Source organism: Dipodomys spectabilis, unplaced genomic scaffold (assembly GCF_019054845.1).
Source record: "Dipodomys spectabilis isolate Male_0828 unplaced genomic scaffold, ASM1905484v1 ptg000069l, whole genome shotgun sequence".
Taxonomy (NCBI): Eukaryota; Metazoa; Chordata; class Mammalia; order Rodentia; family Heteromyidae; genus Dipodomys; species Dipodomys spectabilis.
Genome location: NW_024870746.1, coordinates 2,923,167 through 2,946,376, shown reverse-complemented (window position 1 = coordinate 2,946,376; position 23,210 = coordinate 2,923,167). Strand labels below are relative to the sequence as shown.

Below are 23,210 nucleotides of genomic sequence, written 5' to 3'. Positions count from 1 at the left end.
AATCAATCTGAAGGAAATCAGTGGGTGAAAGGAATACTCTGTCTTTCAGATATTCTAGTATCCTGGAATCCCAAAGATACCAGAATTCATGGGTAAATAAAACAAGAATTAGGCAATCCTCAGAGCAATTGAGAATCAATAAGAAGATAACCTTTTAATTTTTAGCCTAGTTTCTAGAATGCTAGGGCAACATGAAGTGATTTTGTTCATTTTAAATAAACATATCTGTAGCTTGGTTAACTAAAGAGTCCCACATTGTAAGGCACTTAGGGGTACACAAAATAGGCCCTGAAGTATAGATAAAAACACATTCAGAAATCCAATTAAAAATGCAATTCAGTTGGTACACATCACAGCACCTCCATCAGCACAACCACCCACTTCTAACTCGCTACTCTGTTATTTTTATCATTCTGCAGGTGAGTACTGTGCATATTATTTGAGTTAGCCAACCCCACCTAGTCAACTATAGCAACAAGAGCAATCTATCTATCCATGCCCTTACAGCCACACAACACAAAATACATACTTCTGAAGCAACGGCAGCAGCTTCTTACAAAGATACAGTAAAATCTGGGCTTTAGTCACAGCAACTCAAGTTTAAAGGCTGTCTTATCCCAGACATAGGAAACTTGTCATATGGATAAGTTCCTTAACTGAGCTTGATCCTATGTGTTATAATACCTAATGAAAACGTGTCTACGATTATGCATATGGAACATTGAACTTGGATTTTACATATAGAAAGTTTATAAATATCAAGTCTCTCTGGCTTGTAGATGGTAAACCATCTATCTCTAGGTAGCCTGCCATCTTCTTGGCCTATTTTTCCTATCTTGGATGATTTGATCTCTCCTCGATATTGGTAGATTCTTTTTTTAATAGATGATGCTCAGTGTTTGATTCACTTCATAAATGTTTATTACGCACATTGTATGGCACTATGCTGTATTAGGGGTAGCATTAGATACAAAAACGAAGCAGACATCAATCCTGCTTACAATATCTTTACAATTTAGGAGGGAAACAACACTTGTAGCACAAAGTGGAAAGTGGCGTGTGATTTAAGGAAAATGTTGTAACTTCAGGAATAGGAAGTACTTATGACTAGGATCACCAAGGAAGACTTTTTCAGAGAGGTGCTATAAAAGTAGAAATTAAGGACTGATGTGATTGAGACCTGTGAAGATGGGTGGACAGAATTATTAACGGAGTTATTATAGATAAGGGAATGGAGGGCAGGTACATTGACATGCATCTGTAATTATGGTCACTTGTGAGGTTAGGAATTGGAAGGATTATCGCTTAAGACAGCATGGGCAAGAAAAGAAAAGCAAGACCTTATGAAGAGTAATTAAAAAAATAAAGGGCTAGGTGCATGGCTGAAGTGACAGAGCATTTGTCCAGCAAATGTAATACACAGAGTACTTCCCAAGAAATAAAAATGGACAGAATGGACAGAGGAAAGCAAAGGTTTGTAGAGGAATCTAAATAGCTCATATGTCTGGAATATGGGTAAGTGAAAGTGAAGCAAACCACAGTTGAAAGGTAGGTTGGCATCAAATCATACAGGACCTAGAAGGACAGGCTAACAATTCTGAATATTATCAGCAGACAATGGAGAGTCAGGAAAATTTTCTAAGCAAATAAACTGAGACCAATATAACTGAAGCTCTACCTGGGCTAACAAGGGTTTTCTCTCACTAATGGGTTTGCCATCTCAGTCTTGCTAGCATTGCCAGTAGCTCCTTCCAAGGATCTTAAGCAGAATTCTTGTGAATTCCACTCCAGAGTACATGTGGCCCATTCAGAAATTCCCAAGCTTCCCTCCTTTTCTTGTCTGAACTGTTTGAAGAAAATCAGACTGATGTCATAAATGATTGGCACAATATGAATCCCCCAAAGGTACAGCCTTTTATCAAGTAGCTATAATTTCTGCTAGTTATCATGCTCTGTGCATAGTATTATAACCACTTGTCATTCCCAAGGGAGTGGTCATTCAGAATTTATCACTACAGGTGTATGTAGTGATTGCATTTTTAAAAAGCAAGGAAATTTTCAGGCACATAAACAGATAGTTCTCAAGAGGAGAGCCTAAGATCCTAAGTACAATATCAAATTAAAGGAAGAAATATCACCCTTAGAGGGGAAAATAATCCCAGCCACCTCTTAAACAATATCTTAAAACACTACAAACCAACATGAATTCTCCACCAACCTACAGAAGACAATAGATCATGCATATCCCAAATATACGATTTGTTGGCGGTTAATTGCGACCAGACTCCTCATCTGAACAATTGTTTGGGTTGAATGATGTACCTCACCATCTTCCTTATTTGTCCTATACAGAAAAAAAAATGACAGCAGAATTGCAGGAGGAGAGGGAGGAGAAAAGCAACTGAGAAGGGATGCAGCAAAAATCACAGATGAACCAAGGAGCAGGAGAGTGACGCCAGAATCCATTTTGTTGGACAGAAGACAGGCTCTGCCTGATTAACAAAAATATATAGCACAGGACCAAATGTAGCTGAATGACTTACCCAAGTCAATGATACGCACCTAGAGCCCACTGTGGGCTAGGTAGTAAAGACACAAAGATGACAAAGATGAAAAGGGTAAAGGCTCCTGCTCTCCAGCCAGCTCAGTGTAGATGAAGAAACTGATAACCGAAGAAGACCATCACAATGCAGTGTGATGTAGTGCTCCAAGAGACAGGACACTGATGGCAAAGCTTTGAGAGCAGTCCCCAGGGAGGGGAACGATTATTGGGAGGTGGTGTGCCATGTGTGCCATTGGGAGAGGACCTTAGGCGAACCATCCGGCCTCTCTGCACCCTCATCTTAAAAGGTGATTCTAGCTGGTTGCTTTATCTCTGAAAGTAAATCTTGAAGCCCTCTCTGCAGACTGAAAGTCTGATGTGAGGAGGTATGCAGAAGTGATTTCCACTGCTCCTTTGAGCAAAGGCCACCTTGAGGTGCTCATTTTGTGTGCTGAGTACTAATGTTCTGAGAGCAAGCATGGAACCCTTTGCCCAACATTCTCTCTGCCCTTCCACCATCCTGTGCCTCAACTGCACAACTCCACAGCCAATGCCCTCTCCTCCTGTGTGTGAGTGCAGAAAACCCACAAGCACACAATCTGAAAAAGATGAAGAAACACTCACCAACTTCTGATGGTCTCCATCCTTGATGTCCATAGGAGTGGCAGGGGAGAGGCTCGACACTCAGAGACAGCATTGCTACTGATATGCACGATTCTGGTCCCTTCTTTGGTCCTCTTTCTTTTCTTCTCTCCTCCTCCCCTTTATCAGCCTATCTTCATCAACCTTTCTGGCCCCCCTCCTTCTCTCTGCCTAACACAGTGTTTCCGGGCTTCTCTGCTTAGCTCTCTCTCCCCAATTGGGCAGAACAGAGTAATTTCTCAAATCTCCCAGGAGAGACCCATCAGGAGCCTGGGAAAGGGGAGCTGCTTCCACGGAGGCCGGAATCTCTGCAGTTTTCTATTACAGCTATACCTTTTGCTAGGACTCCTCCATCCCTTTCCTCCTTCTTTTCCTCCCTCTCTTTCTCCACTATCCCTGTCTTCTTTCTCCTTACTCTTCTTCTTTCCTTTTTTCTTCGGATTCAGCCATTCCCTCTCTGGTCCTGATCAGCATTGTGTCCCCCTCCTCCCCTCAGGATATAAAGCTCAGCTACACTTCTTTTTAACCCCTCTCCACTGATCCACCTGCCCCTCTCTCTCACCCAGGACCCCCCTGCTTCGGCTCCCCGCCCCCGCTTTCTCCCCTCCCCCCCCCTTCCTGCTTTCTGGGTTCTGGAGTATGCTGGGGCTCACTGCAGGGACCACCGCAGAAGTTCGGCAGGGACCTCTGGGTCTGGTCCAGGGGAAACTTGCTGCTCCAGGTTCTGCTCAGCAGCGGCTGACCTCACTGGATTGTGCCACGTGATTGGCTACTGCAGGGCTCTCGGCGGGAGATCCTGAAAAGATTTGCGTAGCCTGTTTCTTTGTCCCTCTACCTCCTTAGATTTGGTTGGGGAAATAGGGCCCTGACCAGGACTACAGTTTGCAAGAGGGTTTAGGGGTTACCCTGTGGGAAGAGAGCAAGGACTCAGGCCCCCAGAAGAAGAGGAAAGGAGAACTGTTTTTCTGCCCAAAGGGATCAAAGTTAACGAGCTGAGGGGTAGGCTGTTTAGTAGAAACCCTTACTGAATCTGAGCACCCCAAGAAAAGTAACATCCAGGAAGGTGTGACCTAAGGCTCTAACTTTGATCTCTCCGCCATGCCTAGGAACACAAATAGGAGCTTGAATCTGGAATCAGGTGTTTAATTTCTAGTCTTGTGTGACCTTAGGAGAGTCCCTTCATTCTGCTTCCGTCTGCAAAACATGGATGATAATGCTAGAATACTTGTTTTATAGATTTAGTAAGGAAGGATTACATGGGGGACAATTGTGCAATTATTAAACCTAAATATATTGTAGTGCACAATAAGGCATAACCGAAGGAATGAAGAATCTTTGGTTTCCTTTTATTTTTCTGTACTCACTTTCAGTCTTTTTGGTCTTCATTGTCTTCATCTGTGAAATGTGAGATTTGGACCTTTGGTTCTCTACATCTCTTTGGCTCTAACATTATGTGATTGCTAAAGTGTAGTATCCTCCTTTAATTTGCCCTTCAGAGGATAAATCGCTACCTTTATCAGGACTCTAGTTAATGCCTCCCCTCTTTCTCTTAGGTATCCTGGAGAATCTAACTTGACATAGGGAGCTAGCCTGTCCCACACCCTCCTCTCCCCTCCCTTCCCTTCCCTTCCCCTCCACAATGAAAGTGTATTCCCCAACTGTAGCAGTGTATGCAGGGCTCATCCTTGATGGAGATTCTCTCCCCAGGCTACTGGCAGGAGCAGGATTTGGAGCTGGGAACTCTGGCTCCACTGGACGAGGCCATCAGCTCCACAGTCTGGAGCAGCCCTGACATGCTGCCCAGTCAAGGTGAGAATCCAGGCCTCTCATCTGAATGTCCCTCAGATCCTCCCCCCATTCTCACATCATTTTCCACTCATGCTGCCTTCACCAACACCCTCACTCCCCTCATCACCACTCAGCTTTTCTCCTTTCCATTTGACATTTAGCTCTTAGTAGTACATCATCAATGTCCCTTACACCTACACACCTTCTTCTTCGCTCACTCTGGTACAGAGACCTCTGTAACCTTGCACCTCTTTCCAAAAATAAATGCTTCCATGGGAATATATCACTCAGGACAAAGACATCCTGGACAGACAGGCTGAAGGAAGAATTCTTCATAAGGAGTCAGGGACATAGGAGTTGTTGGTCAGGAATTGGCATATGGTTATGGTAAATAAAAGATTTCCCAAACCTTTCATCGAAACATTTTAAGAAACTATCACATCCGGAATTTTCTCAGTCAGATCAGTTGACTGGCAAATTAATCTCAAACCATGGTTTTAATTCTCAAAAGTTACCTGACTGCTGGAAGAAGCTATCCCCTGAAAAATGCCAGTGTGTGGGAAACAGAAGAAGGGAATTCCTATCCTCAGAAGAATTAGTGGAATGGTCTCAGTCATTTCACCTCTGTTGCCTCACTGCCTACATCTTTAAAATGAAGCGATTGGATTCCATCAGCCTTAAGGTCTCCTGCAGTTCTGACTTATACCATTCCACAGTAGAGTGAACAATGAGGCTTTGTACTCCAATTTGGAAACAAGCACCCTGAATATTGAACGCTCCAGCACACGCACCTCAGGGCCTCCTCTCTGATAGAAGAACCCAGGGTGTATTTCTTGGAAATGGAATTCTAGTGATGGAGGAAGGAAGAAATAAGCAGACAGGACAGGGATGAGGTCAGTGCCAAGGGGAGCACGAGATTGGTTTTAAAGTATTCAATAAGGGAAAGACCAGGAGTAAGTTTCTGAGTTTTCCTATTCAGACGTGAACAGCGCTGGTTAAGTAATTCAGTGCCGTAGAGCAGCCTGTGGATGTTGCAGAATCAGGGCTGAAGGTGTTTATTTTAGATTAGTTTCTGTGGAGGTCAGTGCTGTTGGGTCACTGCAAGTCAGTCTGAAGATGAAGGAATCAATATTGGGAATCAGGATCCATGCTGTGGGGGAAGTTGGAGCAATATTGGATGCGGTGGGGCGGGGGAAACACAGGTGTCAGAGTCTGAGGATCTCAAAGCCAGACCTGAGGAGAAGGCACATGTGGGATTCAAGTAGCTTATCCAGATGCCTTGTAAGTCCTTTCTGGTTTTGTTTGATTTGACCAAGGAGAGGGGGTTAGAAAACGTGTTTCTAGCACATCGAAAAGAAAGCATGAATCCTTCTCTCCTTAAAGTGATATCAGGCTGGTGATTTGGGTCTGTGTGCTGGGAGGTGGGAGGTATTAACTCTAAGGAAATATGGTAAGGGACTTGATGTTCAGAGGGAAGTTCTTGTGAGAGGAATTTAAATGTGTGTCAAATGTTTTCCTTTATTTTGTTTTGCTGTTTTATTAGCTACGTTTTGCATAAAGGAATGTACACCAAGTGCTGATTTGGCCTTTCCTTATCCATTTTAGCTTTGGGATAATAAGTCAATGACCGCTTCTCCCAGATTTTTGCTCATAGATAGATAGATACGTATTTGTATACATATATACATATTATACACATATGTATGCATATACATATTTATCTATCTACCTAGATAGATATGCAGATTGTGTCAGGAACGTAAAGAATGCCAGATTTGAATGTATGTTCTCAAGGATGCATGGTCAGAACCATCTCAGAAGAAGATACATGTGGAGTAGTGTGTGCAGATCTGGGGTGCTTTTATTCCTCCCAGTGTTTGTGGCCCTGTCAGTTCATTCAGCAAACATGCAACAAGTAAATGTCTTTATTACTTTTTAAAAAAATGTATATTCAAAAGAAGAGAAAAATCAAGGCTGTCTTCCTTCCACCACCACCCACCACCACCACCACCACACCCTCCCTGTTCCTTCCCTATCCAGTCCTAAGAGTACACAGAGACCCAAGCCTTGGATCGTCTGAATTAGATGAGATGGGCTTTGGCCTAGAAATGGGTAGACATTCTGACACTCCTCAGGAAACTAACCCTGCTCTACTCCTGCAGATAGTCAGCCCTGGACATCCGATGAAACAGTGGTGGCTGGCGGCACAGTGGTGCTCAAGTGCCAAGTGAAAGATCACGAGGACTCCTCCTTGCAGTGGTCTAACCCTGCGCAGCAGACTCTCTACTTCGGGGAGAAGAGAGGTAGTGGCTCACGAGTTACCCTGTCTCCCTGGGAACCATGGGCTGCAAGAGCAAAAAGAAGGGAGGGTCCTATAGAAATTAAGAGGGAACAAACGCTCTCTGTGGTGCAGACTGAGGAACATTGAGCTATGCTATTTGAGGAGGCAATGAGCCATAGGCTCCTCAGCTGATTCCGGAGAAACTTCAGTTCTACAGCTCTGACTTAGGTCCTGAATAGTCTGATAGGATACTGGAGTAGCTTACACCCTTACAGAAGCCCCAAACAGGCAGGTGATGTCCGGTTGCCTGGGTAGCTTACAAGAAAGTATACATGATCCATTACTTTAGACCATCTCTGCTGTTGCTATTGATAATGGTCCAGAACAACCATGGAATGACCTAATAATTGCTCAAAATCAGGAGCAATGTTTTGCCACCTACCCAGATCCCTTCCTCACCTCCTTCCCTCCACAAAGACATTTAGCCTGGGATTAGAAATGAAACATGAAAATTGCCAACAGAAACCTAGCTTCCAATTCTCTCTAATTTCCCCCAGCCCTTCGTGACAATCGGATTCAGCTGGTTAGTTCTACGCCCCATGAGCTCAGCATCAGCATCAGCAACGTGGCCCTGGCAGACGAGGGTGAATACACCTGCTCCATCTTCACCATGCCTGTGAGGACTGCCAAGTCTCTTGTCACTGTACTCGGTGAGGCTCCCAATCCCCCACCCTGCATCTCCACAACATGCTCCTTTGCAAGCAAAAACCTCCCCAGTTGACCTCTGAAACCTCACACAGAGCCAGGCAAGCCTCCAAGATTTGAGGGGTGAAAGTTAGGTCCGTGTTTCCTTGTTGTGGGATAAAAATGCAAAGAGAACCAAGTTCAAAACCTTCCTGTTATACTTCCTGGTGGATCTGTGAGAGACCCTTTACTTTGAGCCTAAGCTTTCTAATATAAGAAAGAATGATAATGCTTACTTTACTTAGCTCCAAAAATCATGTGAAGGGAAACATGGCATTTGTACGCAATGTGTAATTACATCTTCCAAGACAAGGTTCTTCTGTTGCCTAGACACTTACATTTTCATTTTGCATTTCAACTTCCTTCTTTGCTTCCCTGAGATTCACACTATTTTGAGCCATCCAGGTTCTTACCTGGGAAGTCCAGTCAGATCTCCGGGCTCAGGTAATGTATATTTTCCTACTCTCACACCATTTCCCTTTGGTCTTCCCTTCTGTTGCTCAAGAAGGAGATCAAAGAGAGAGCTGTTTCTCTAGTCTTCTAACTCATCTTTCCATACTAATGCAGAACTCAGGCATCCCAATGCTTAGGGAGGCATCTCTGAAGCTGAAATGTGACTCATGGTGCCTCTCCTTTTCTATCTTGACCAACCCCTGTCTATGGCAGGAATCCCACAGAAGCCCATCATCACTGGCTACAAATCATCATTACGAGAAAAGGAAACAACCACTCTGAACTGTCAGTCTTCTGGAAGCAAACCTGCAGCCCAGCTCACCTGGAGGAAGGGTGACCAAGAGCTCCACGGTGAGGACCCCTTGCCCCCAGGTCACAGGAGGAGGTGGTTCTGGGAAAAAGGGTTACATGGTACAGAAGTAGAAAGTGAATGATGGAGACTTTGTGTACACTGGTGTGTGCCAGGGCCTACATTTTTCTTGTATGTACAAATCCATTTTACAATTTTCTAAATTTGTTGAGGTTGAAATTTACCATCTGTGTCTACAGTGGGGCCCACACAATCTCTGCATGTGAAGACTCACTTTGTGTCCATCCGTGTGTGTGTGTGTGTGTGTGTGTGTGTGTGTGTGTGTGTTTCTGTCTGTTTTTGCACCACAGGAGAACCAACCCGAATACAGGAAGATCCCAATGGGAAAACCTTCACTGTGAGCAGCTCAGTGACATTCCAGGTTACCCGGGAGGATGATGGAGCAAATATCGTGTGCTCTGTGAACCACGAATCTCTAAAAGGAGCTGACAGATCCACCGCTCAGCGTATTGAAGTCTTATGTATGTCCTGGGCTTGGGGATCAAAAGGATAAGATATAAGATGGGCAGTGGGAGAAGGAAAAACGCAGTTGACTGCACATGAACCAGTGTGCACAAATAAGTGAGCAGGATAAAAGTGAGACTTAGAGCTAATCTAAGTCAGCATCTGGTTGTATTGTTCTAAGCCACTGTCTCAACTCAGCCTCCTAATCAGCCTTTGGTATCAACGTCAGATGACATTGTTTCCTTGCAGCATCCTTCTGACCAACCCCTGTCCATGGCAGGAATCCCACAGAAGCCCAAGGGTTTCCTTTATTCTCTTTTTTCTTTTCTTTTTTTTTTTTTACCCATATTCTCTTAATTTATTTAACAGACTTCATTGTATTATTATTACTGTTCATGATAAATTGGGTTTACACAGTGGTGGAAGAAAAACAAAGCTATAGTTTAAAAAATAATGGAAAAAATCCATGTACAAGATTATTATTTTTTTAAAATTTTATTTTATTTTATTTGAGAACATACTGTACAGAGGGGTTACAATTACATGGGCAGGATAATGCATACATTTCTTACCAAGCATTGCAGCCTCCTCCTTTGTTTACCCTTCACCTCCCTTCCCAGCCTCCCCCCTCCCCCCCACCCAATCCTTCCCCCCCTCCCCCCCCACTGACATTGTAAAGCTCGTTTTTGACATGACATTTTGTACTTCTCATTTTTCCTTATCTTTATTTCATTTTTCTTCTCTTTTCTTTCTGTTCTTATTGCTTTCCTCTTCTCTCGTCTCCTCGCCTTTCTTCTCGTTTCCTCTCCTCTCCTCTCCTCTCTTCTTTCCTTGATGAAAATATGACCTCCACCTCTGTTTCAAAGTTCAGATATGTTTAGACTGACCATTCAAACTGATGTTTTATGCCCAGTTCTCTCTAGGCAGACATTTTACTACTAGAACCATGCCCCCAGACCATCTTCAACTCTCCAAGTAGTAAATGTTATAGGCTTGGAGAGCCATATAGTCTCACTTTCAAATATTTAACTCTGTGTGTGTTTTAGGAGAGCAGTCAGAGACAATATATGTAAACAAATGAACTGGGCTGTGTTCCAATAAAACTTTATTTACACAAGCTTATAGCTGATATAATTTGGCCCAGGGGATAAGTTTAGCAACCTCTGGGCTACACCAGTGGAATGTAGCTAGATTCTAAATTATAGTGGTAAGTAGAGCAAATTCAGAGTCCCAGGATATAGTTTCTACTCTGTATTCCACCAGCTACTAGCTTGTGATGTGAAGACAATCCATTTCTCCCACTGACTTTGAGTCCTTTATTAGTGAAGTGAGACAGATGAACATGAAGCTCACCAAGGCTTCTTTTCCGTCTATGATTCCATGACCTTAGGATACAATTCTTCTGACATCATCACATCTTCCTAGGTCTTTTCCCTACTTGACTCTCCTTTATTTCTCCAAGATCCATGATGTTATTTATTTGTTTGTTTGTTTTTGTATGGGTCAGAGGATTTGAACTCAGGACCTGGGCTATGTCCCTGGGCTTTTGTGCTCAAGGCTAGCACTCTACCACTTAAGCCATAGCTCCACTTCCAGCTTTTTGGGATGCTTAATTGGAGATAAGAGTGTCACAGACTTTCCTGCCTGGGCTGGCTTTGAACCACAGATCCTCAGATCTCAGCCCTTGAATAGTTGGGATTACAGGCGTGAGGTACCAGTACCTGGATCAAGCTCCCTGATTTTTCCTGGAATTTTCACCAAATCTGAAATATCCACTGTCAGCACTTTTTTCAACCTTTCTTTCAAACCTTTGTCTCTGCCTTTAACATAAACAAACCAAAACAACAACAAATTTCTTTCTTTTTCTTTTTTCTTTTCTTTTCTTTTTTTTTTGTCGGTTGTGAGCCTGAACTCTGGGCCTGGGCACTGTCCCTCAGCTCTTCAGCTCAAGGTTAACACTCTACCACTTGAGCCACAGTGCCACTTCCGGCTTTTTCTGCTTATGTGGTGCTGAAGAATCGAACCCAGGGCCTCATGCATGCAAGGCAAGCACTCTACCACTGAGCCACCTTCCCAGCCCTCAACAACAAATTTCTGAAGGAAGTCGGGAAACTTTGAAACACTTCATCTGGTACAATTTGGAAATTATGAAAAAGTACCCATCTGGGTGAGGGAACCAAAGAAAAAGAAATAAAGCCCAGAGACAGAGGATAGAATTAGAAAATAAAGAATTTGTTGCCTGAATTTGTCAAAGGGTTGGCTGGGTTTCAAAACTAACTACTTTTTATTCTCCTTCGTATGGAAGACCCAGGCCGATCACATTCCTAACTCTAAGGCTATTTAATCAATGGCTAGGCCTGTTATTCAAATTTGAATATGGGGTAGGTTTGGGCAGTCCCACTCTCAATTTTGTAGCCAGTCAACTAGGAGCAGACAGCCTACATTCTAGCCACAAAGCCAGCATTGATGGTTGTATTACCTTGACCAAAGCATTGAATCTCTCTGTGATTTCAATGTACTACACTGAGTTGTCCCCAGGATACATGTAATGATCTATATAAAAGAATTCTGTAAACTTCAAAGTTGTATATTGCTATGAGGTGTTTCTCTAATGATGAGTTCTGATCTCAAGACCCCTGGCCTTGATTGATTGCCTTTGAGCCTTGGTACATGACTAGGGCTAAAAAAAGGCACTTCCTTGTCAGAGCCCCAAAGTATCCTCTGGCAGGCACCAATCCATCTACCAATTATTCTCTGGGGTCCCTTTTGGCCCACCTAGGATCAGCAGTCAGTCAACAGTCAGCCAGTCCAGGCACTGTGTTAGAGATTTCTATGGCTGTGTAGGCCCAGAATAGCCATTCTCTCACCTGGTCTGACTCTTTGTCCTGTATGATTCGACTGCAGTGCGTTCATTAGCTGGTTGTTAAGGTTGGCTCTACCCTGAGGGGCAGCACAGCCTCTTTATCTGCTGTTCTAAACCAGCATCTGGTTATATTGTTTTAAGCTACCATCTGGACCCAGCCTCAGAAACAGCCCTTTGGCATCAATGGCAGATGCCATTCTTCCTTCTCAGAGCTTATCTATATTGTGTCAGGGCTTATTTTATTTTTTCAAATTTTTCAGCCAGAATATGACACCCCCTTCTCTTGCCATTTCAAAGCTCTCATTTCATGTTTGCATTGGCCATTCAAAGTGCTGTTTTGTGTTCAAGAGCTGCTTCTAGTTGTAAGCTCCCTTGCAGAGTAGACAGACCTGAGATGTTGTGAACTCAGTAAATGTCAAGTTCAGGTTTCTTTGTTCCATTAAAAATCTGTATTAAGCACTGTCTGTGTGCCAGGTCATTTGCTAGGCCTCAGGGAACCACTTCTAAGCTCTGTTAAGCCATCCTATGGGCCCCACCAAGGACAGATTTCCCAGAATTCTATTACTAAGAGGTTACAATACAACCAGTTGATAACACTCACCATCTTTGCTCTCCAGAGCTGGGGGGGGGGGGCAGGGAGGGAGGGAAAGGAAGGAACATATTTGTTCATATTTTGAGCTCCTGAGACATTTTGGAGTAGAAGCTGCAGTGTGTTAGTTGGTGATTTCAAGATGTTACAGATCTCTTAAGCATTGTCCTGATGCCATTTTCTTTTCCACAGACACACCAACTGCCATGATCAGGCCAGACCCGCCACATCCCCGTGAAGGTCAGAAGCTGATGCTACACTGCGAAGGCCGTGGCAATCCGACGTGAGAAATTTCACTTGCTGGCCTCTAATACACCTTCAGTACTCTCAGATTGTCATCTTCACTGAACATTTGCTCTGTGCTGGCTTCAGTTTCTGTCTCCTCTGTGCTGGCTGAGCTGAACTTCCCACTCCTGACTATGTCCAGTGATGCTCAGACTTTATGTCTTCTGCAAAGCAGCAGAAGTGAGCAAGGACACTCCCTAGCTTAACCCCTTTGGTTCCCCAAAAGTGCAAACTTGCAGCAAGATAGATATTAAGAAATCTCTACCTTCTCCAGCATGAGTTCTCCCTGGGATACTTAGTATCTCTGGCTCTTATAACTTCTTGAGGTTTCTAGTTTTCTTTCTTTCCTTCTTTCCTTCTTTCTATCTTTCCTTCTTTCTTCCTTCCTTCCTTCCTTCCTTCCTTCCTTCCTTCCTTCCTTCCTTTCTTTCTTGCTTTCTTGCTTTCTTGCTTTCTTTCTTGCTTTCTTGCTTTCTTGCTTTTGTTTCCTAGAGCTCTGGCCTATACTTTCCTGAACACTTTTGATTTTTCTACCTCAATAGCCCCCAGCAGTACCTATGGGTGAAGGAGGGCAGCGAACCACCCTTGAAGATGACCCAAGAAAGCGCCCTCCTCTTCCCGTTCCTCAACAAGAGTGACAGCGGCACCTATGGTTGCACGGCCATCAGCAACATGGGCAGCTACACTGCCTACTTCACCCTCAATGTCAACGGTGAGCCTCCCAGGTCTCCTGGTACAGCATCTCCCTTCCCCATCCATCCCATACCCTCTCCCCACGTCCTAGTGGAACTCCCCTACCAGGACTGGATGTGGAACATAGGGAAAGTGCCCACTACGGGAGGCTGGAGCACTTTGGCCTAGACTCACTCTAGGACATGTAATAATGGAGAATCAATAGCAAGTGGGTTCCCGTTGCCTTTGTCTAGAAGAAGGGCTCTGCCAGCACCATCTCTTGTCTCTTGCAGTTACCTCACAACAAGTATTAATAATAAGCATTTAGCGGCTCTGGACCATCATGAGGATGATGTACAGGCATTTCCCTTGCTGAAGGGCTGTTCCTCCTCCATATGGCACTCATGCTGCTGCTGTCAATTTCTTTTCTGAAGACCTTCTACACACTGTACTGGGTCCAAGCCTGCACTTTGCTGAGACATGAACACTGCCTCTTCTGTGCTATTCTTTCCCGAGGAAGCAGAAGATGCTCCTCAGAAGTTCTTAAAGCCATAACCACAAAACCGAGCTTGTGGAGAAGTGACTGTTCAGCACAAAGGCCATTTATGAAGAGTTAGCAGAGATTTTTTTGTTGTTGTTCTTGTTGAAGAGCCCAGTGGTATCAGGGTCCTGCCACAAAGGGGAAGTACCTTGTCACAAGAACTTCAGAGGCTTCTTTACTTGAAATGTCCTTTATGACAGTGCGTTGGGGTAGAGGAAACAGCCAGGCTCTAAGGATAAGAGGTCTGTGCTTAAGACCAGAATGTTTAGATTGGCGATTCTGACTCTAGGATTCAACCTCAGCATGTGGAAGCCATCTTGGCACAATAAACAAGGCTATTGTAAGATGCCAGGAACAATGACAAAGCACCGAGGTCTGGTTTCTGCTTCCAGATCTTTCCAGATTAACTCTGATGGTGATTGGCAATTAGAGAAAGTTTTTATGCCCTCTGGTTGTGATCTTGCTGATCTCCCCTCTGCCTGGTACTAAAAAGCCAAGCAGAGGAGTCCTGTTTGTGTTGGTTACCAATGCTGTCCTCTAGTGGTGGAAGGTATGACTGCATCCTATTCCAGGAATATACTGAGTGAAAACCTGCCCAGAATAAAATTAAAGTACTTCCACCTAGAGACAGGGGCTTGTAATTGATGAGCCCCGAGGTCATTTTGGCAGTAGAAGATTGTGTCTTTCTAAGGGATTTCCATTTCCTTAGGCTGTGCAATAATTATATAGATTTAATTTTCAAAGTGGACTCAATCTTAAATACTCCCCAGGAGGGAGACTGACAGGGGATGAACGTACTGGGCTTCCTCCAAGATCTGCTATTGTTGGGGTGCCAGGGATAACTTTTCCCTCCCTGTCAAGCAGAGTGTAAAAAAAATCCCGAAGCACAAATGTTTTCTTTTCAAATAAGGCGTAGAGAGGAAAGAAGCTAAAAAGCTGGCCCAGTCAACCTAAGGAAACATAAGGTAGAAAGGAAAAAAATTACAGAAGAAGTCAATGAGACATCAAGACTCAAGCTGAGTCCAAGGAAAAACGGTAGTTCTCCCATGGGTGGGAGTTATGTCTAGAAGTAATGTCATTTTGGAGAACTGTGTCCTGGGCCTGTGACTTATTCTTGGCTATCTGGGCCCCTGACTATGGTTGGAGATCTGCTGGTCACATCTGGTCTAAATTGTGCTGTGGGGTTTATTCACTATCACTAAGACAGATGCTATATATCCAGAGATAACCACCAACATGGGAGGAAGCAAGTCAGTCCTGGTACACAAACTTTTAGATGTTGTCAGAGGTCGGGCATCCTTGTTGGGATAGGCTAGAGGATTTGGTTTTGTTGATCTATTACGAATCTTTCCCACCAGAAGAAAATACGGTAATAAAAAGAAGAAGTGCTCAAGAGAGTTTAGGTAGACCAGGAAACTAAAGGAAGAAAAACTAATAATAATTAATAAAACTAATAATGACTGAGCACTCTGAAGGCAGGGCTGGAGGAGGCACTTTTAGGTTCAGTCTGGAGAAGGTTCTGATTTCCTATTTCCTAGCCTTCTGTCACTTTGTTCTCAGAGGAGCTGACACTGAGCATCGTGGTCTAGCATTTATGTATTTATTTTTGGTAAGGCATTATCTGAGTTTTAATTATGGTCTCATTGGCTTTTCTCAACTCCTTCTCTACCTGCTCTCAGGGCAATTGATAAATAAACTTAGCTACCTCCTAGAGGAACAAGCCCAGAATACCCAACAGAGGAGAGAATAAGAGGGAGAGTAAAATAGGAAAGGAACATTCTGATCACCCATGAGTAAGAGGGAGGGAGGAGGGGAGGGATACTGGTTACAGGTATTAAGTGATTGTTTTAAATGGAAGTCAAGCTCTGGTGTCAAGAAATCAACATGGATAGTTGAGTGAGAGGCAATTTGTTTAGGATGCATGAATATATCAATTCGTCTGAACAATTACCACGTTCGGGAGCAGAGCACAGTCTACTAAGGACATGCTCCCTTTGCGGAGTGCTGCTGTCCCATTTTCCTATGTTAGTACCTGTTCTCTGCTGTGTGAAATGATCCAGGGCCAAGCCAGAATCCTAGATGAGGGCTCTCCCCAGAGTTGACCATGCATCCTCTCCTCTTCTTCCAGACCCCAGTCCGGTGCCCTCGTTCTCCAGCACCTACCACGCCATCATTGGTGGAATTGTGGCTTTTGTTGTCTTCCTGCTACTCATCCTGCTCATCTTCCTTGGCCACTACTTGATCCGACACAAAGGTCAGAGGCATCAAGTGGGTGGGTAGAGCCATCAATCAGGGGCAGGAAGAAAGAAGGCTTGCATGAAAGGCCTCTGGAGATTTAGTCTGACCCTTGGAGTATGGAAGGAAGGAAGGAAGGAAGCAAGGAAGCAAGGAAGGAAGCAAGGAAGGAAGCAAGGAAGGAAGGAAGCAAGCAAGGAAGGAAGGAAGGAAGGAGAGAAAGAGAGAGAAAGAAAACACACAGCCAACCCCTTCAGTGCCAACCCTGTGATCACTGAGCACCACCAACCCCACAGCCAAGCCTGATCACTCGGTGATCATCCAAGTAAAATCAAGTCTTCCCACTCCTTCAGCTGCTCATGCTGCTCTGCCTTCAGGTCTCTGCTGTAAGGCAGAAAGCTCCCGAAATGAGTCTCCAGCCCATTGCTTCCTGTACTATCGTTCTTTCCGTCTGTTTAGCCTGTTTTATTTCCTTCTCTGGTCTCTCCACTTCTCATTCCCACACCATCTCTTTCTCTCTCTCTCCTGTTTATGTCTACCCTTCCTTTCTGTATCTATGTTGTTTCTCTCATTCCTTCCTCAAAGGTGCCCTTCTCTGTGAGTGCTTCCAGTCAATAGCCTAGCTGCTCAGGCTGCTCTTTGCTGCATTGCACTTGCTTGTGCATGAGTACACGCCCATCTCTCCCCATCCCCTCCTTGCCCATATTATAGATGCGATTCTGATGAAGGGTGGGATTCATTATGCATGGGGGTGTGGTCAGGTGAGAGACATTGGCAGCAGAATGCAAATTAGGTAGTGTGGGGTGGAAGAAAGCTGTACTGCAAGAGCAAATCTCCATGAGCAAGGTGCGAGTGGGTGGCAGGGAAGTGGGTAAAGGCTGCTTCTGAAAGATGGAGCCTCTGTCTCTCCACAGGAACCTACCTGACACACGAGGCCAAGGGCTCAGACGATGCCCCGGATGCTGACACGGCCATCATCAATGCAGAAGGCGGGCAGTCAGGCGGAGATGACAAGAAGGAGTATTTCATCTAGGGGCACTCATCCACCTCCTGCTGCCCTCCCCCAGGGGCCCCGTGGGGACTGCTGGGGACATCACCAACCCGGACTTGTACAGAGCGGACCCCAGGGCCGCCCCTCCCGCTTGCTCCCCAGCCCACCCAGCCCCCCCTGTACAGAATGTCTGCTTTGGGTGCGGTTTTGTACTCGGTTTGGAATGGGGGGAGGAGGGCGGGGGGGGGGAGGGGAGGGTTGCCCTCAGCCCTTTCCGTGGCTTCTCTGCGTTTGGGTTATTATTATTTTTGTAACAATCCCAAATCAAATTCCGTCTCCAGGCTGGAGAGGCAGGGGCCCTGGGGTGAGGAAAGAAAACAACAACAACAACAAAATCTAGAATGTGAGGAGGGAAATGAGGGTTGGAGGGGTCCAAGGAGTACAGAGCAGGGTTGGCTTGCAGGTGAAGGTTCTCCCCAGCCTTTCTTCAATACTCGACAGTCGGCAAAGCAGCTTCCTAGGTTAATGCAGTAACCCAGGGATGGGAACAGGGACCAGCCACACACTGCAAGCCACAGGCAGGAGCAAGGGTCTCACTCACTCTGAACTCCTCTTCCCTCACAATGGGAAGAAGGGAGTGACAGGAAGGTCTCCCCAGGAGATGGGACCTGCAGGTGGTATGCAGCTCTAGGGGGACCAAGGGCTTCACCATGGAGAGGAACACGGGTTCCTCCCAGGAAGGGTAAGTTTGGAGAGGAAGGAGGATGGAAGATGGCCCCATCCACCGATTGCCTCCCTATGGTGATCGAAGACAGGCAGTGTGCACAACAACTGCTCTTGGGGACCAGAAGAGCTCAGCTCACCCTCCTAGTTCCAGCAGCCGTGGGAGAGTTCGCTCTGGGGCGTCAACTGCATCTGCTTCCCCCGCTGAGGGACCCCTCACTCTTACCCAAGCCCCTGGACTGTTGCACGGCAACCACTCCTCTCATGGCACTGCTCAGCAACGACTCCTCCACCTTGTGCCACCCTGTGCCCCTGCCCCTTCCCTCCGCCACCCTCGAGTCCTTCCTCCCTCAGCAGCCAGGCAGACATAACAACAAAAATACTAAACGGAGCTTCACTGCACTGAGCTGTTTCCTGCCCAAAACTAAGGGAATAATGTGAACTCTGCGTGTATGTGTGTGTGTGTGTCAGTGTGTGTTACGTGGGCATGTGTGTGCACCTGTGTGTGTAGATCTATGTGAATGAAAAGTATAGGAAGAGGATGATCAAGGGCCCAGAGGTCCTGGGCAGGTGGATGGGGTGTGGGATGTGCAAAAGAGGGCCCTGGAAGTGGAGGCTTCCTAGTCAGGGTTTGTACCTCATCTGGGACACTGCTCTATCCTAATTTTTCCCATGCCATTTCCAATGTCCACCCTGATCAAAAGAAATCCCACGGGTGTGTTTTTGCCCAGCTGTGCATTTCATACCTTGGTGAAACACAGCTCTCTCAGCCCCTCCCTCTACCTCCCATCTCCAAGCTGTGGAGTCAGTGCACCAAGCCTTTGCTATGCAGCCTCCAGGCCTCTCCCCGGCACTGACTCTCCATTCCCATCACCTATGCCCAGAGAGTAGAAGGCTGGGTCTTGTCCATCTCTGCTTTTTGGTTTTCTGTCTTCCTTCTTTTGGCCCAGCTGGTTGCTATGGAGATGAGGTGGCTCACCCTCCCTTTCCTGGCCAGCTCAGACCCAGGATGCTCCCGGCATCCCCCTCCTCCAGCATGTCCTCCCTGCTCTGACAACAGGCATTTGTACGAAATGGGGCAGCTGCAGCCCAACAGGGCTGCCCAATCCTTCAGTTCAGGTAATACCTTTATGAATCTTCCAGCTCCTGGCTTGGGCCGTGGACACCACAGACAGCCCCTCACCTAAGCCAGGACCCCCCCTCCCCTCCTTTTACAGCTGAAAGGGAGCTGTTGGGTTCCAGGCCTGTTTGGGCTCCTTGTCTCCCAGCACCCGCTTTAGGGAAAACAACTTTTCCTCTTCGAGCTGAACCACTCTACTCTGTCCATATTACACAGAAGCCATATTTGTACTGGGGGCGGGGGGTGGGGCTGGGGCTGTTGTGATGTGTGTGTCTGTCTGTGGGTAAGGGGTGGGGGATGGGAGCAGGGAGGGGATCGTGTATCTTTATAATCTTTCTAACTCTCCTGTGCTAATCTCAGAGGGGCCACCCTCAATATATCTGGATTATCCGTGTGGTTCGGCTGCCTCCTTTCTCCTGCTCTCACGGCTGCTGCTGGCCTGCCTGGATCTAAGGGGCCTCTCTGCTCCCCCTTGCCCTCGGCACTCAAGGGGTGTTGCGTTCTTGCCATGCTTCACTCCATCAAACAGCTGGATGTGGGGCCCGAGTGTTTGTGGTGGGGCATCCAGCCTGATGGCGGTGCTGGCCCATGCTAAGACTAAGATGGAGATGGAGGTGACAAACCCGGCTCATCCAGCAAGGAAAGAGCGACCATAACTCGGCCGAATTCTTTCTAGCCCCCCCTCATGTTTGAACCCCGTACTTGAGCTGATGCCCCCAAAGAGAAGGGAGTGAGTTTCTACAGGGTACCCATCCTTTGGACCTTAATCTAAGTGCTTTGCCTTAGTGCTCCTAAATGAACTATACAGAAGGCACTTAACACACTTGGTGCTAATGCACCCATGGTTGTCTGAATGAACTCCAACTCTCTCTGTCTCCTTGTGCTGACTTGGACCCTCTGGTTCAATTCTCCTCAGATCCAGGCTACATTTCCCCAAATGAAAAAACTAAATGAGAGGCAGAGAGGGGGGATGTGAGGAAACAGCAGAGCTCCTGGGAAAGCAGCTGGGTGAAGGGCCTTCAAGGAGAAGGTGCTTTGGCTTAGGAAAGCCCACCTGGGGGTTCCATACCCTTTATACTGGCCAGAGGGAAAAAACCAAACCAAAACAGCTCCAATCACTAGAAGACATTCTCCTATGACTAAGATGCCAGGCCAGTGAAGCAGTTCCTGAGCCTTTATGTCTCCCAACAGAAATATGAATAGGGATTACCCCTTGGGCAATAGTCCCATTTTAAAATATGCTGTCCCATTGTCCCCCAGAGCCTACTTTAAATGTGTCAGACCATGTGCTCTGCGTGGTACGGGATATGCATTCACTGAGCCCATAGGTAGTGAGGCAAATGCCCAAACTCTCCCTGAAGTAGCGTCATAATGCAGCCTTGACAGCCCTCCCCCCTCCCTTCCTCCCTCCCTCCCTGCCTGACATCCCCATACCTCCAGATAAGAATGCACCCACCCAGACACCACCTAGCAGCTACCGCTCATGTGCAAACACTGATACACAACACATGCACATGGAGAAACAGGTACCTTCTCCCACTCACTCTGATACACACAAAGTCTCCCCACAGCACGCACAATCCTCAAGCTGGGTAGATCCAACCACAAGCACCATGAACACCCTTTGCCACAAACGAGAGTGGCTTTTGAACTCTTTCCCTGGATCCTGCTCAAAGGGATGGAGAGCGGTAAGAATTATCAGCTGCCTTTGCACTCCAATTTCCCAGTGCTTCTCTTAACCTCTGCCTCCCAAGTCACCCCTGACCCTTTTCCTTCCTTGTGCTCCAAGAATCCCCACTTGCTGGAAAGCCCCTGGTTTCTTCCTTTCTACCTTTGGGGAAATGCCCATCCTTGTCTTCACCTTGTTCCTTTCCTGAGACCAGCAGGACCCGGCAAACTCACCTCCAAACAGGAAGTCCTTGGCCAGTGCCCTCATGTCTGCCTGAGGCTTAGGCAGGCTGTAGGCGTGGGGGGTAAAACTTCCTGAGCCAGTCCTCCCTGGCCCTTCCCAGAGCCTGAGGGCCTTCATTAGCCCCAGACACTTATCTCGGACACACAGCTGCTGTCAGCTTGTCTTGGCCGTTCTCTCAGCCTGCCCAGAGCCTGCAGCACCATGGGGAACTGTCTTTACCCGGTGAGTGTGGGAACCATACGTCACCCCTTCCCTTTTTGCCCCTATTACCCTTCCCATTACTCTTCTGGTCTTTATTCTGGTTGTATCCCTTCCTCCACTCCTTTGTTCTCCCTTTCAAACATCTTTCCCCCTTTTCTCCACTTTTCCCCACTCTACTGTTCCTTCACTGCAAGTTCCATGCAGGTGCCTCCTTAAACCCAACCCTGCCATTCTGCTTCTTAGGCCTCTCACAACACCTGTCCTGGCTTCTTTGTGACTCTAACTGCACGCCACCTCCTCAGCCTCTCTGGCCTGTCCTTCTCCACCATTCCCCTCCTATATCACACCATCTTCTGCAGCTCCCTTGATCTCTCAACCCAAGCTTTCCCTATGCCCTACCCTCCCAACCAGCCTCCACCCAAGGGGGCTGGTCAGGGGATTACTAGCTTTTCTGCTCGTCCTCTCTGGGTATGTCCTCCAGGTGAAGCCCTCCACTTCAATGGACAAGAACATAAGTCAGTTTACTTTTGAAGACTTCTGGAATTACAGCTATGAAGAGAACGACTCTTACCAGTCCCTTGAAGACTTGGAGATGCTGGATTCAGCGGCCCCCTGCCATTCCTGTAGCCTACTGGATGACTCCTCACTGCCCTTCTTCATCCTTGCCAGTGTCCTGGGTGTGCTGACGAGTGTTGCTATGCTCTTTGCACTTCTCCGACCTCTTTCCCACTGGCAGCTCTGCCCTGGCCGGCCCCTTCTAGCTCAGTTGACAGTGGGCAGTGCTCTCTTCAGCATTGTAGTGCCTATTCTGGCACCAGGGCTAAATAGTGCCCACAGCACCATTCTGTGCCATGTAGGCTCCTGGGTCTGGTACAGCTCAGCCTTTGCCCAGGCTTTGGTGATAGGGAGCCATGCCTGCCTGGGCCCCAAACTGGGAGTAAGCCAGATCCCAGGCCTCACCTTGGGCCTCACTGTGGGAATTTGGGGAGTAGCTGCCCTTTTAGGGTTGCCCATCACCCTGGCCAGTGACAGTCTCTGTCCACTGGTTTCCCGGAGGGGCGTGGGGGTTTTGCAATCCATACATAGTGTGATCTGTTTTGCCATCTTCACTGTATTGCCACTGTGTTTGTTGGGGGTCAAGGGGCTGAAGAAAGCATTGGGCAGAGGCCCAGGCCCCTGGGTCAACATCCTGTGGATCTGGTTCATTTTCTGGTGGCCTCATGGGGTGGTTCTGGGATTTGATTATCTAGTGAGGTCAAGAGTCTTGCTGTTGACAACGTGTTTGGCCCAGAAGGTTCTAGACCTGATGGTACACCTGGCAGAAGCCATGGCCATAGTACACTGCATGGCTACGCCCCTGCTCCTGGCCTTGTACTGCCACCAGGCCACTCAAACTTCCTTGCCCTCCATGTCTCTCCCTGCAAGAGGATCTTCTCATCTGGACCCCTTTGGAAGCAAATGCTAGTTCTTTTCCTCCCTGTCGACCTGAATTAAAGTGTATATTGCTTTTATGAAGTGAATGGTTTCTTATTTTGTCTAGGGATGGAGAGGAGAGAAAGGAGAATGGAGAGAGAAAGGCCTTTCATGCTAGACTTTGCAGGTAGCATCTGTTTCTCTTAGCTGGCCTGGGGAGAAAGTGGATGACATATAAATACCCTCAGGGCACACAGATGTTCTCTAGAACTGTGAGATTACTGCTTGGGGAAAGAAGCTAACTCCTTCCCCCTTTGCCCCCCCCCAAAAAAAACAACCAGAAGGAAGACATGGCTAAAACAGATAAATTAAAGAAAGAGGCTGTTGCAGGGAGAAAATAG

At 46.6% G+C, this 23,210-nt stretch overlaps 2 protein-coding genes across 3 annotated transcripts in view; both read left to right on the top strand.

The window, feature by feature from the left end:
* Cadm3 (cell adhesion molecule 3) overlaps positions 1 to 18,616 on the top strand; it is a 31,762-nt gene extending 13,146 nt beyond the window's left edge. The window contains exons 2-10 of one of the 2 annotated variants that reach the window (XM_042682323.1): positions 4,892 to 4,993; positions 7,135 to 7,275; positions 7,811 to 7,963; positions 8,664 to 8,801; positions 9,111 to 9,281; positions 12,909 to 12,999; positions 13,544 to 13,713; positions 16,343 to 16,468; positions 17,364 to 17,661. In XM_042682323.1, coding sequence (XP_042538257.1) covers positions 4,892 to 4,993; positions 7,135 to 7,275; positions 7,811 to 7,963; positions 8,664 to 8,801; positions 9,111 to 9,281; positions 12,909 to 12,999; positions 13,544 to 13,713; positions 16,343 to 16,468; positions 17,364 to 17,482 — 1,211 coding nt within the window. In that variant the 3' untranslated portion in view covers positions 17,483 to 17,661. Of the gene's footprint in view, positions 1 to 4,891; positions 4,994 to 7,134; positions 7,276 to 7,810; positions 7,964 to 8,663; positions 8,802 to 9,110; positions 9,282 to 12,908; positions 13,000 to 13,543; positions 13,714 to 16,342; positions 16,469 to 17,363 lie in introns of both variants that reach the window. The other variant, XM_042682324.1, reaches the window with a different exon arrangement.
* Positions 18,617 to 20,922: 2,306 nt separating this feature from the next.
* On the top strand, positions 20,923 to 22,907 carry Ackr1 (atypical chemokine receptor 1 (Duffy blood group)). The gene is made up of 2 exons (XM_042681843.1): positions 20,923 to 21,417; positions 21,878 to 22,907. The coding sequence occupies exons 1-2, from the start codon at positions 21,397 to 21,399 to the stop codon at positions 22,859 to 22,861; spliced, it is 1,005 nt and encodes a 334-aa protein (XP_042537777.1). The 5' UTR covers positions 20,923 to 21,396; the 3' UTR covers positions 22,862 to 22,907.
* Positions 22,908 to 23,210: the final 303 nt, after the last annotated feature.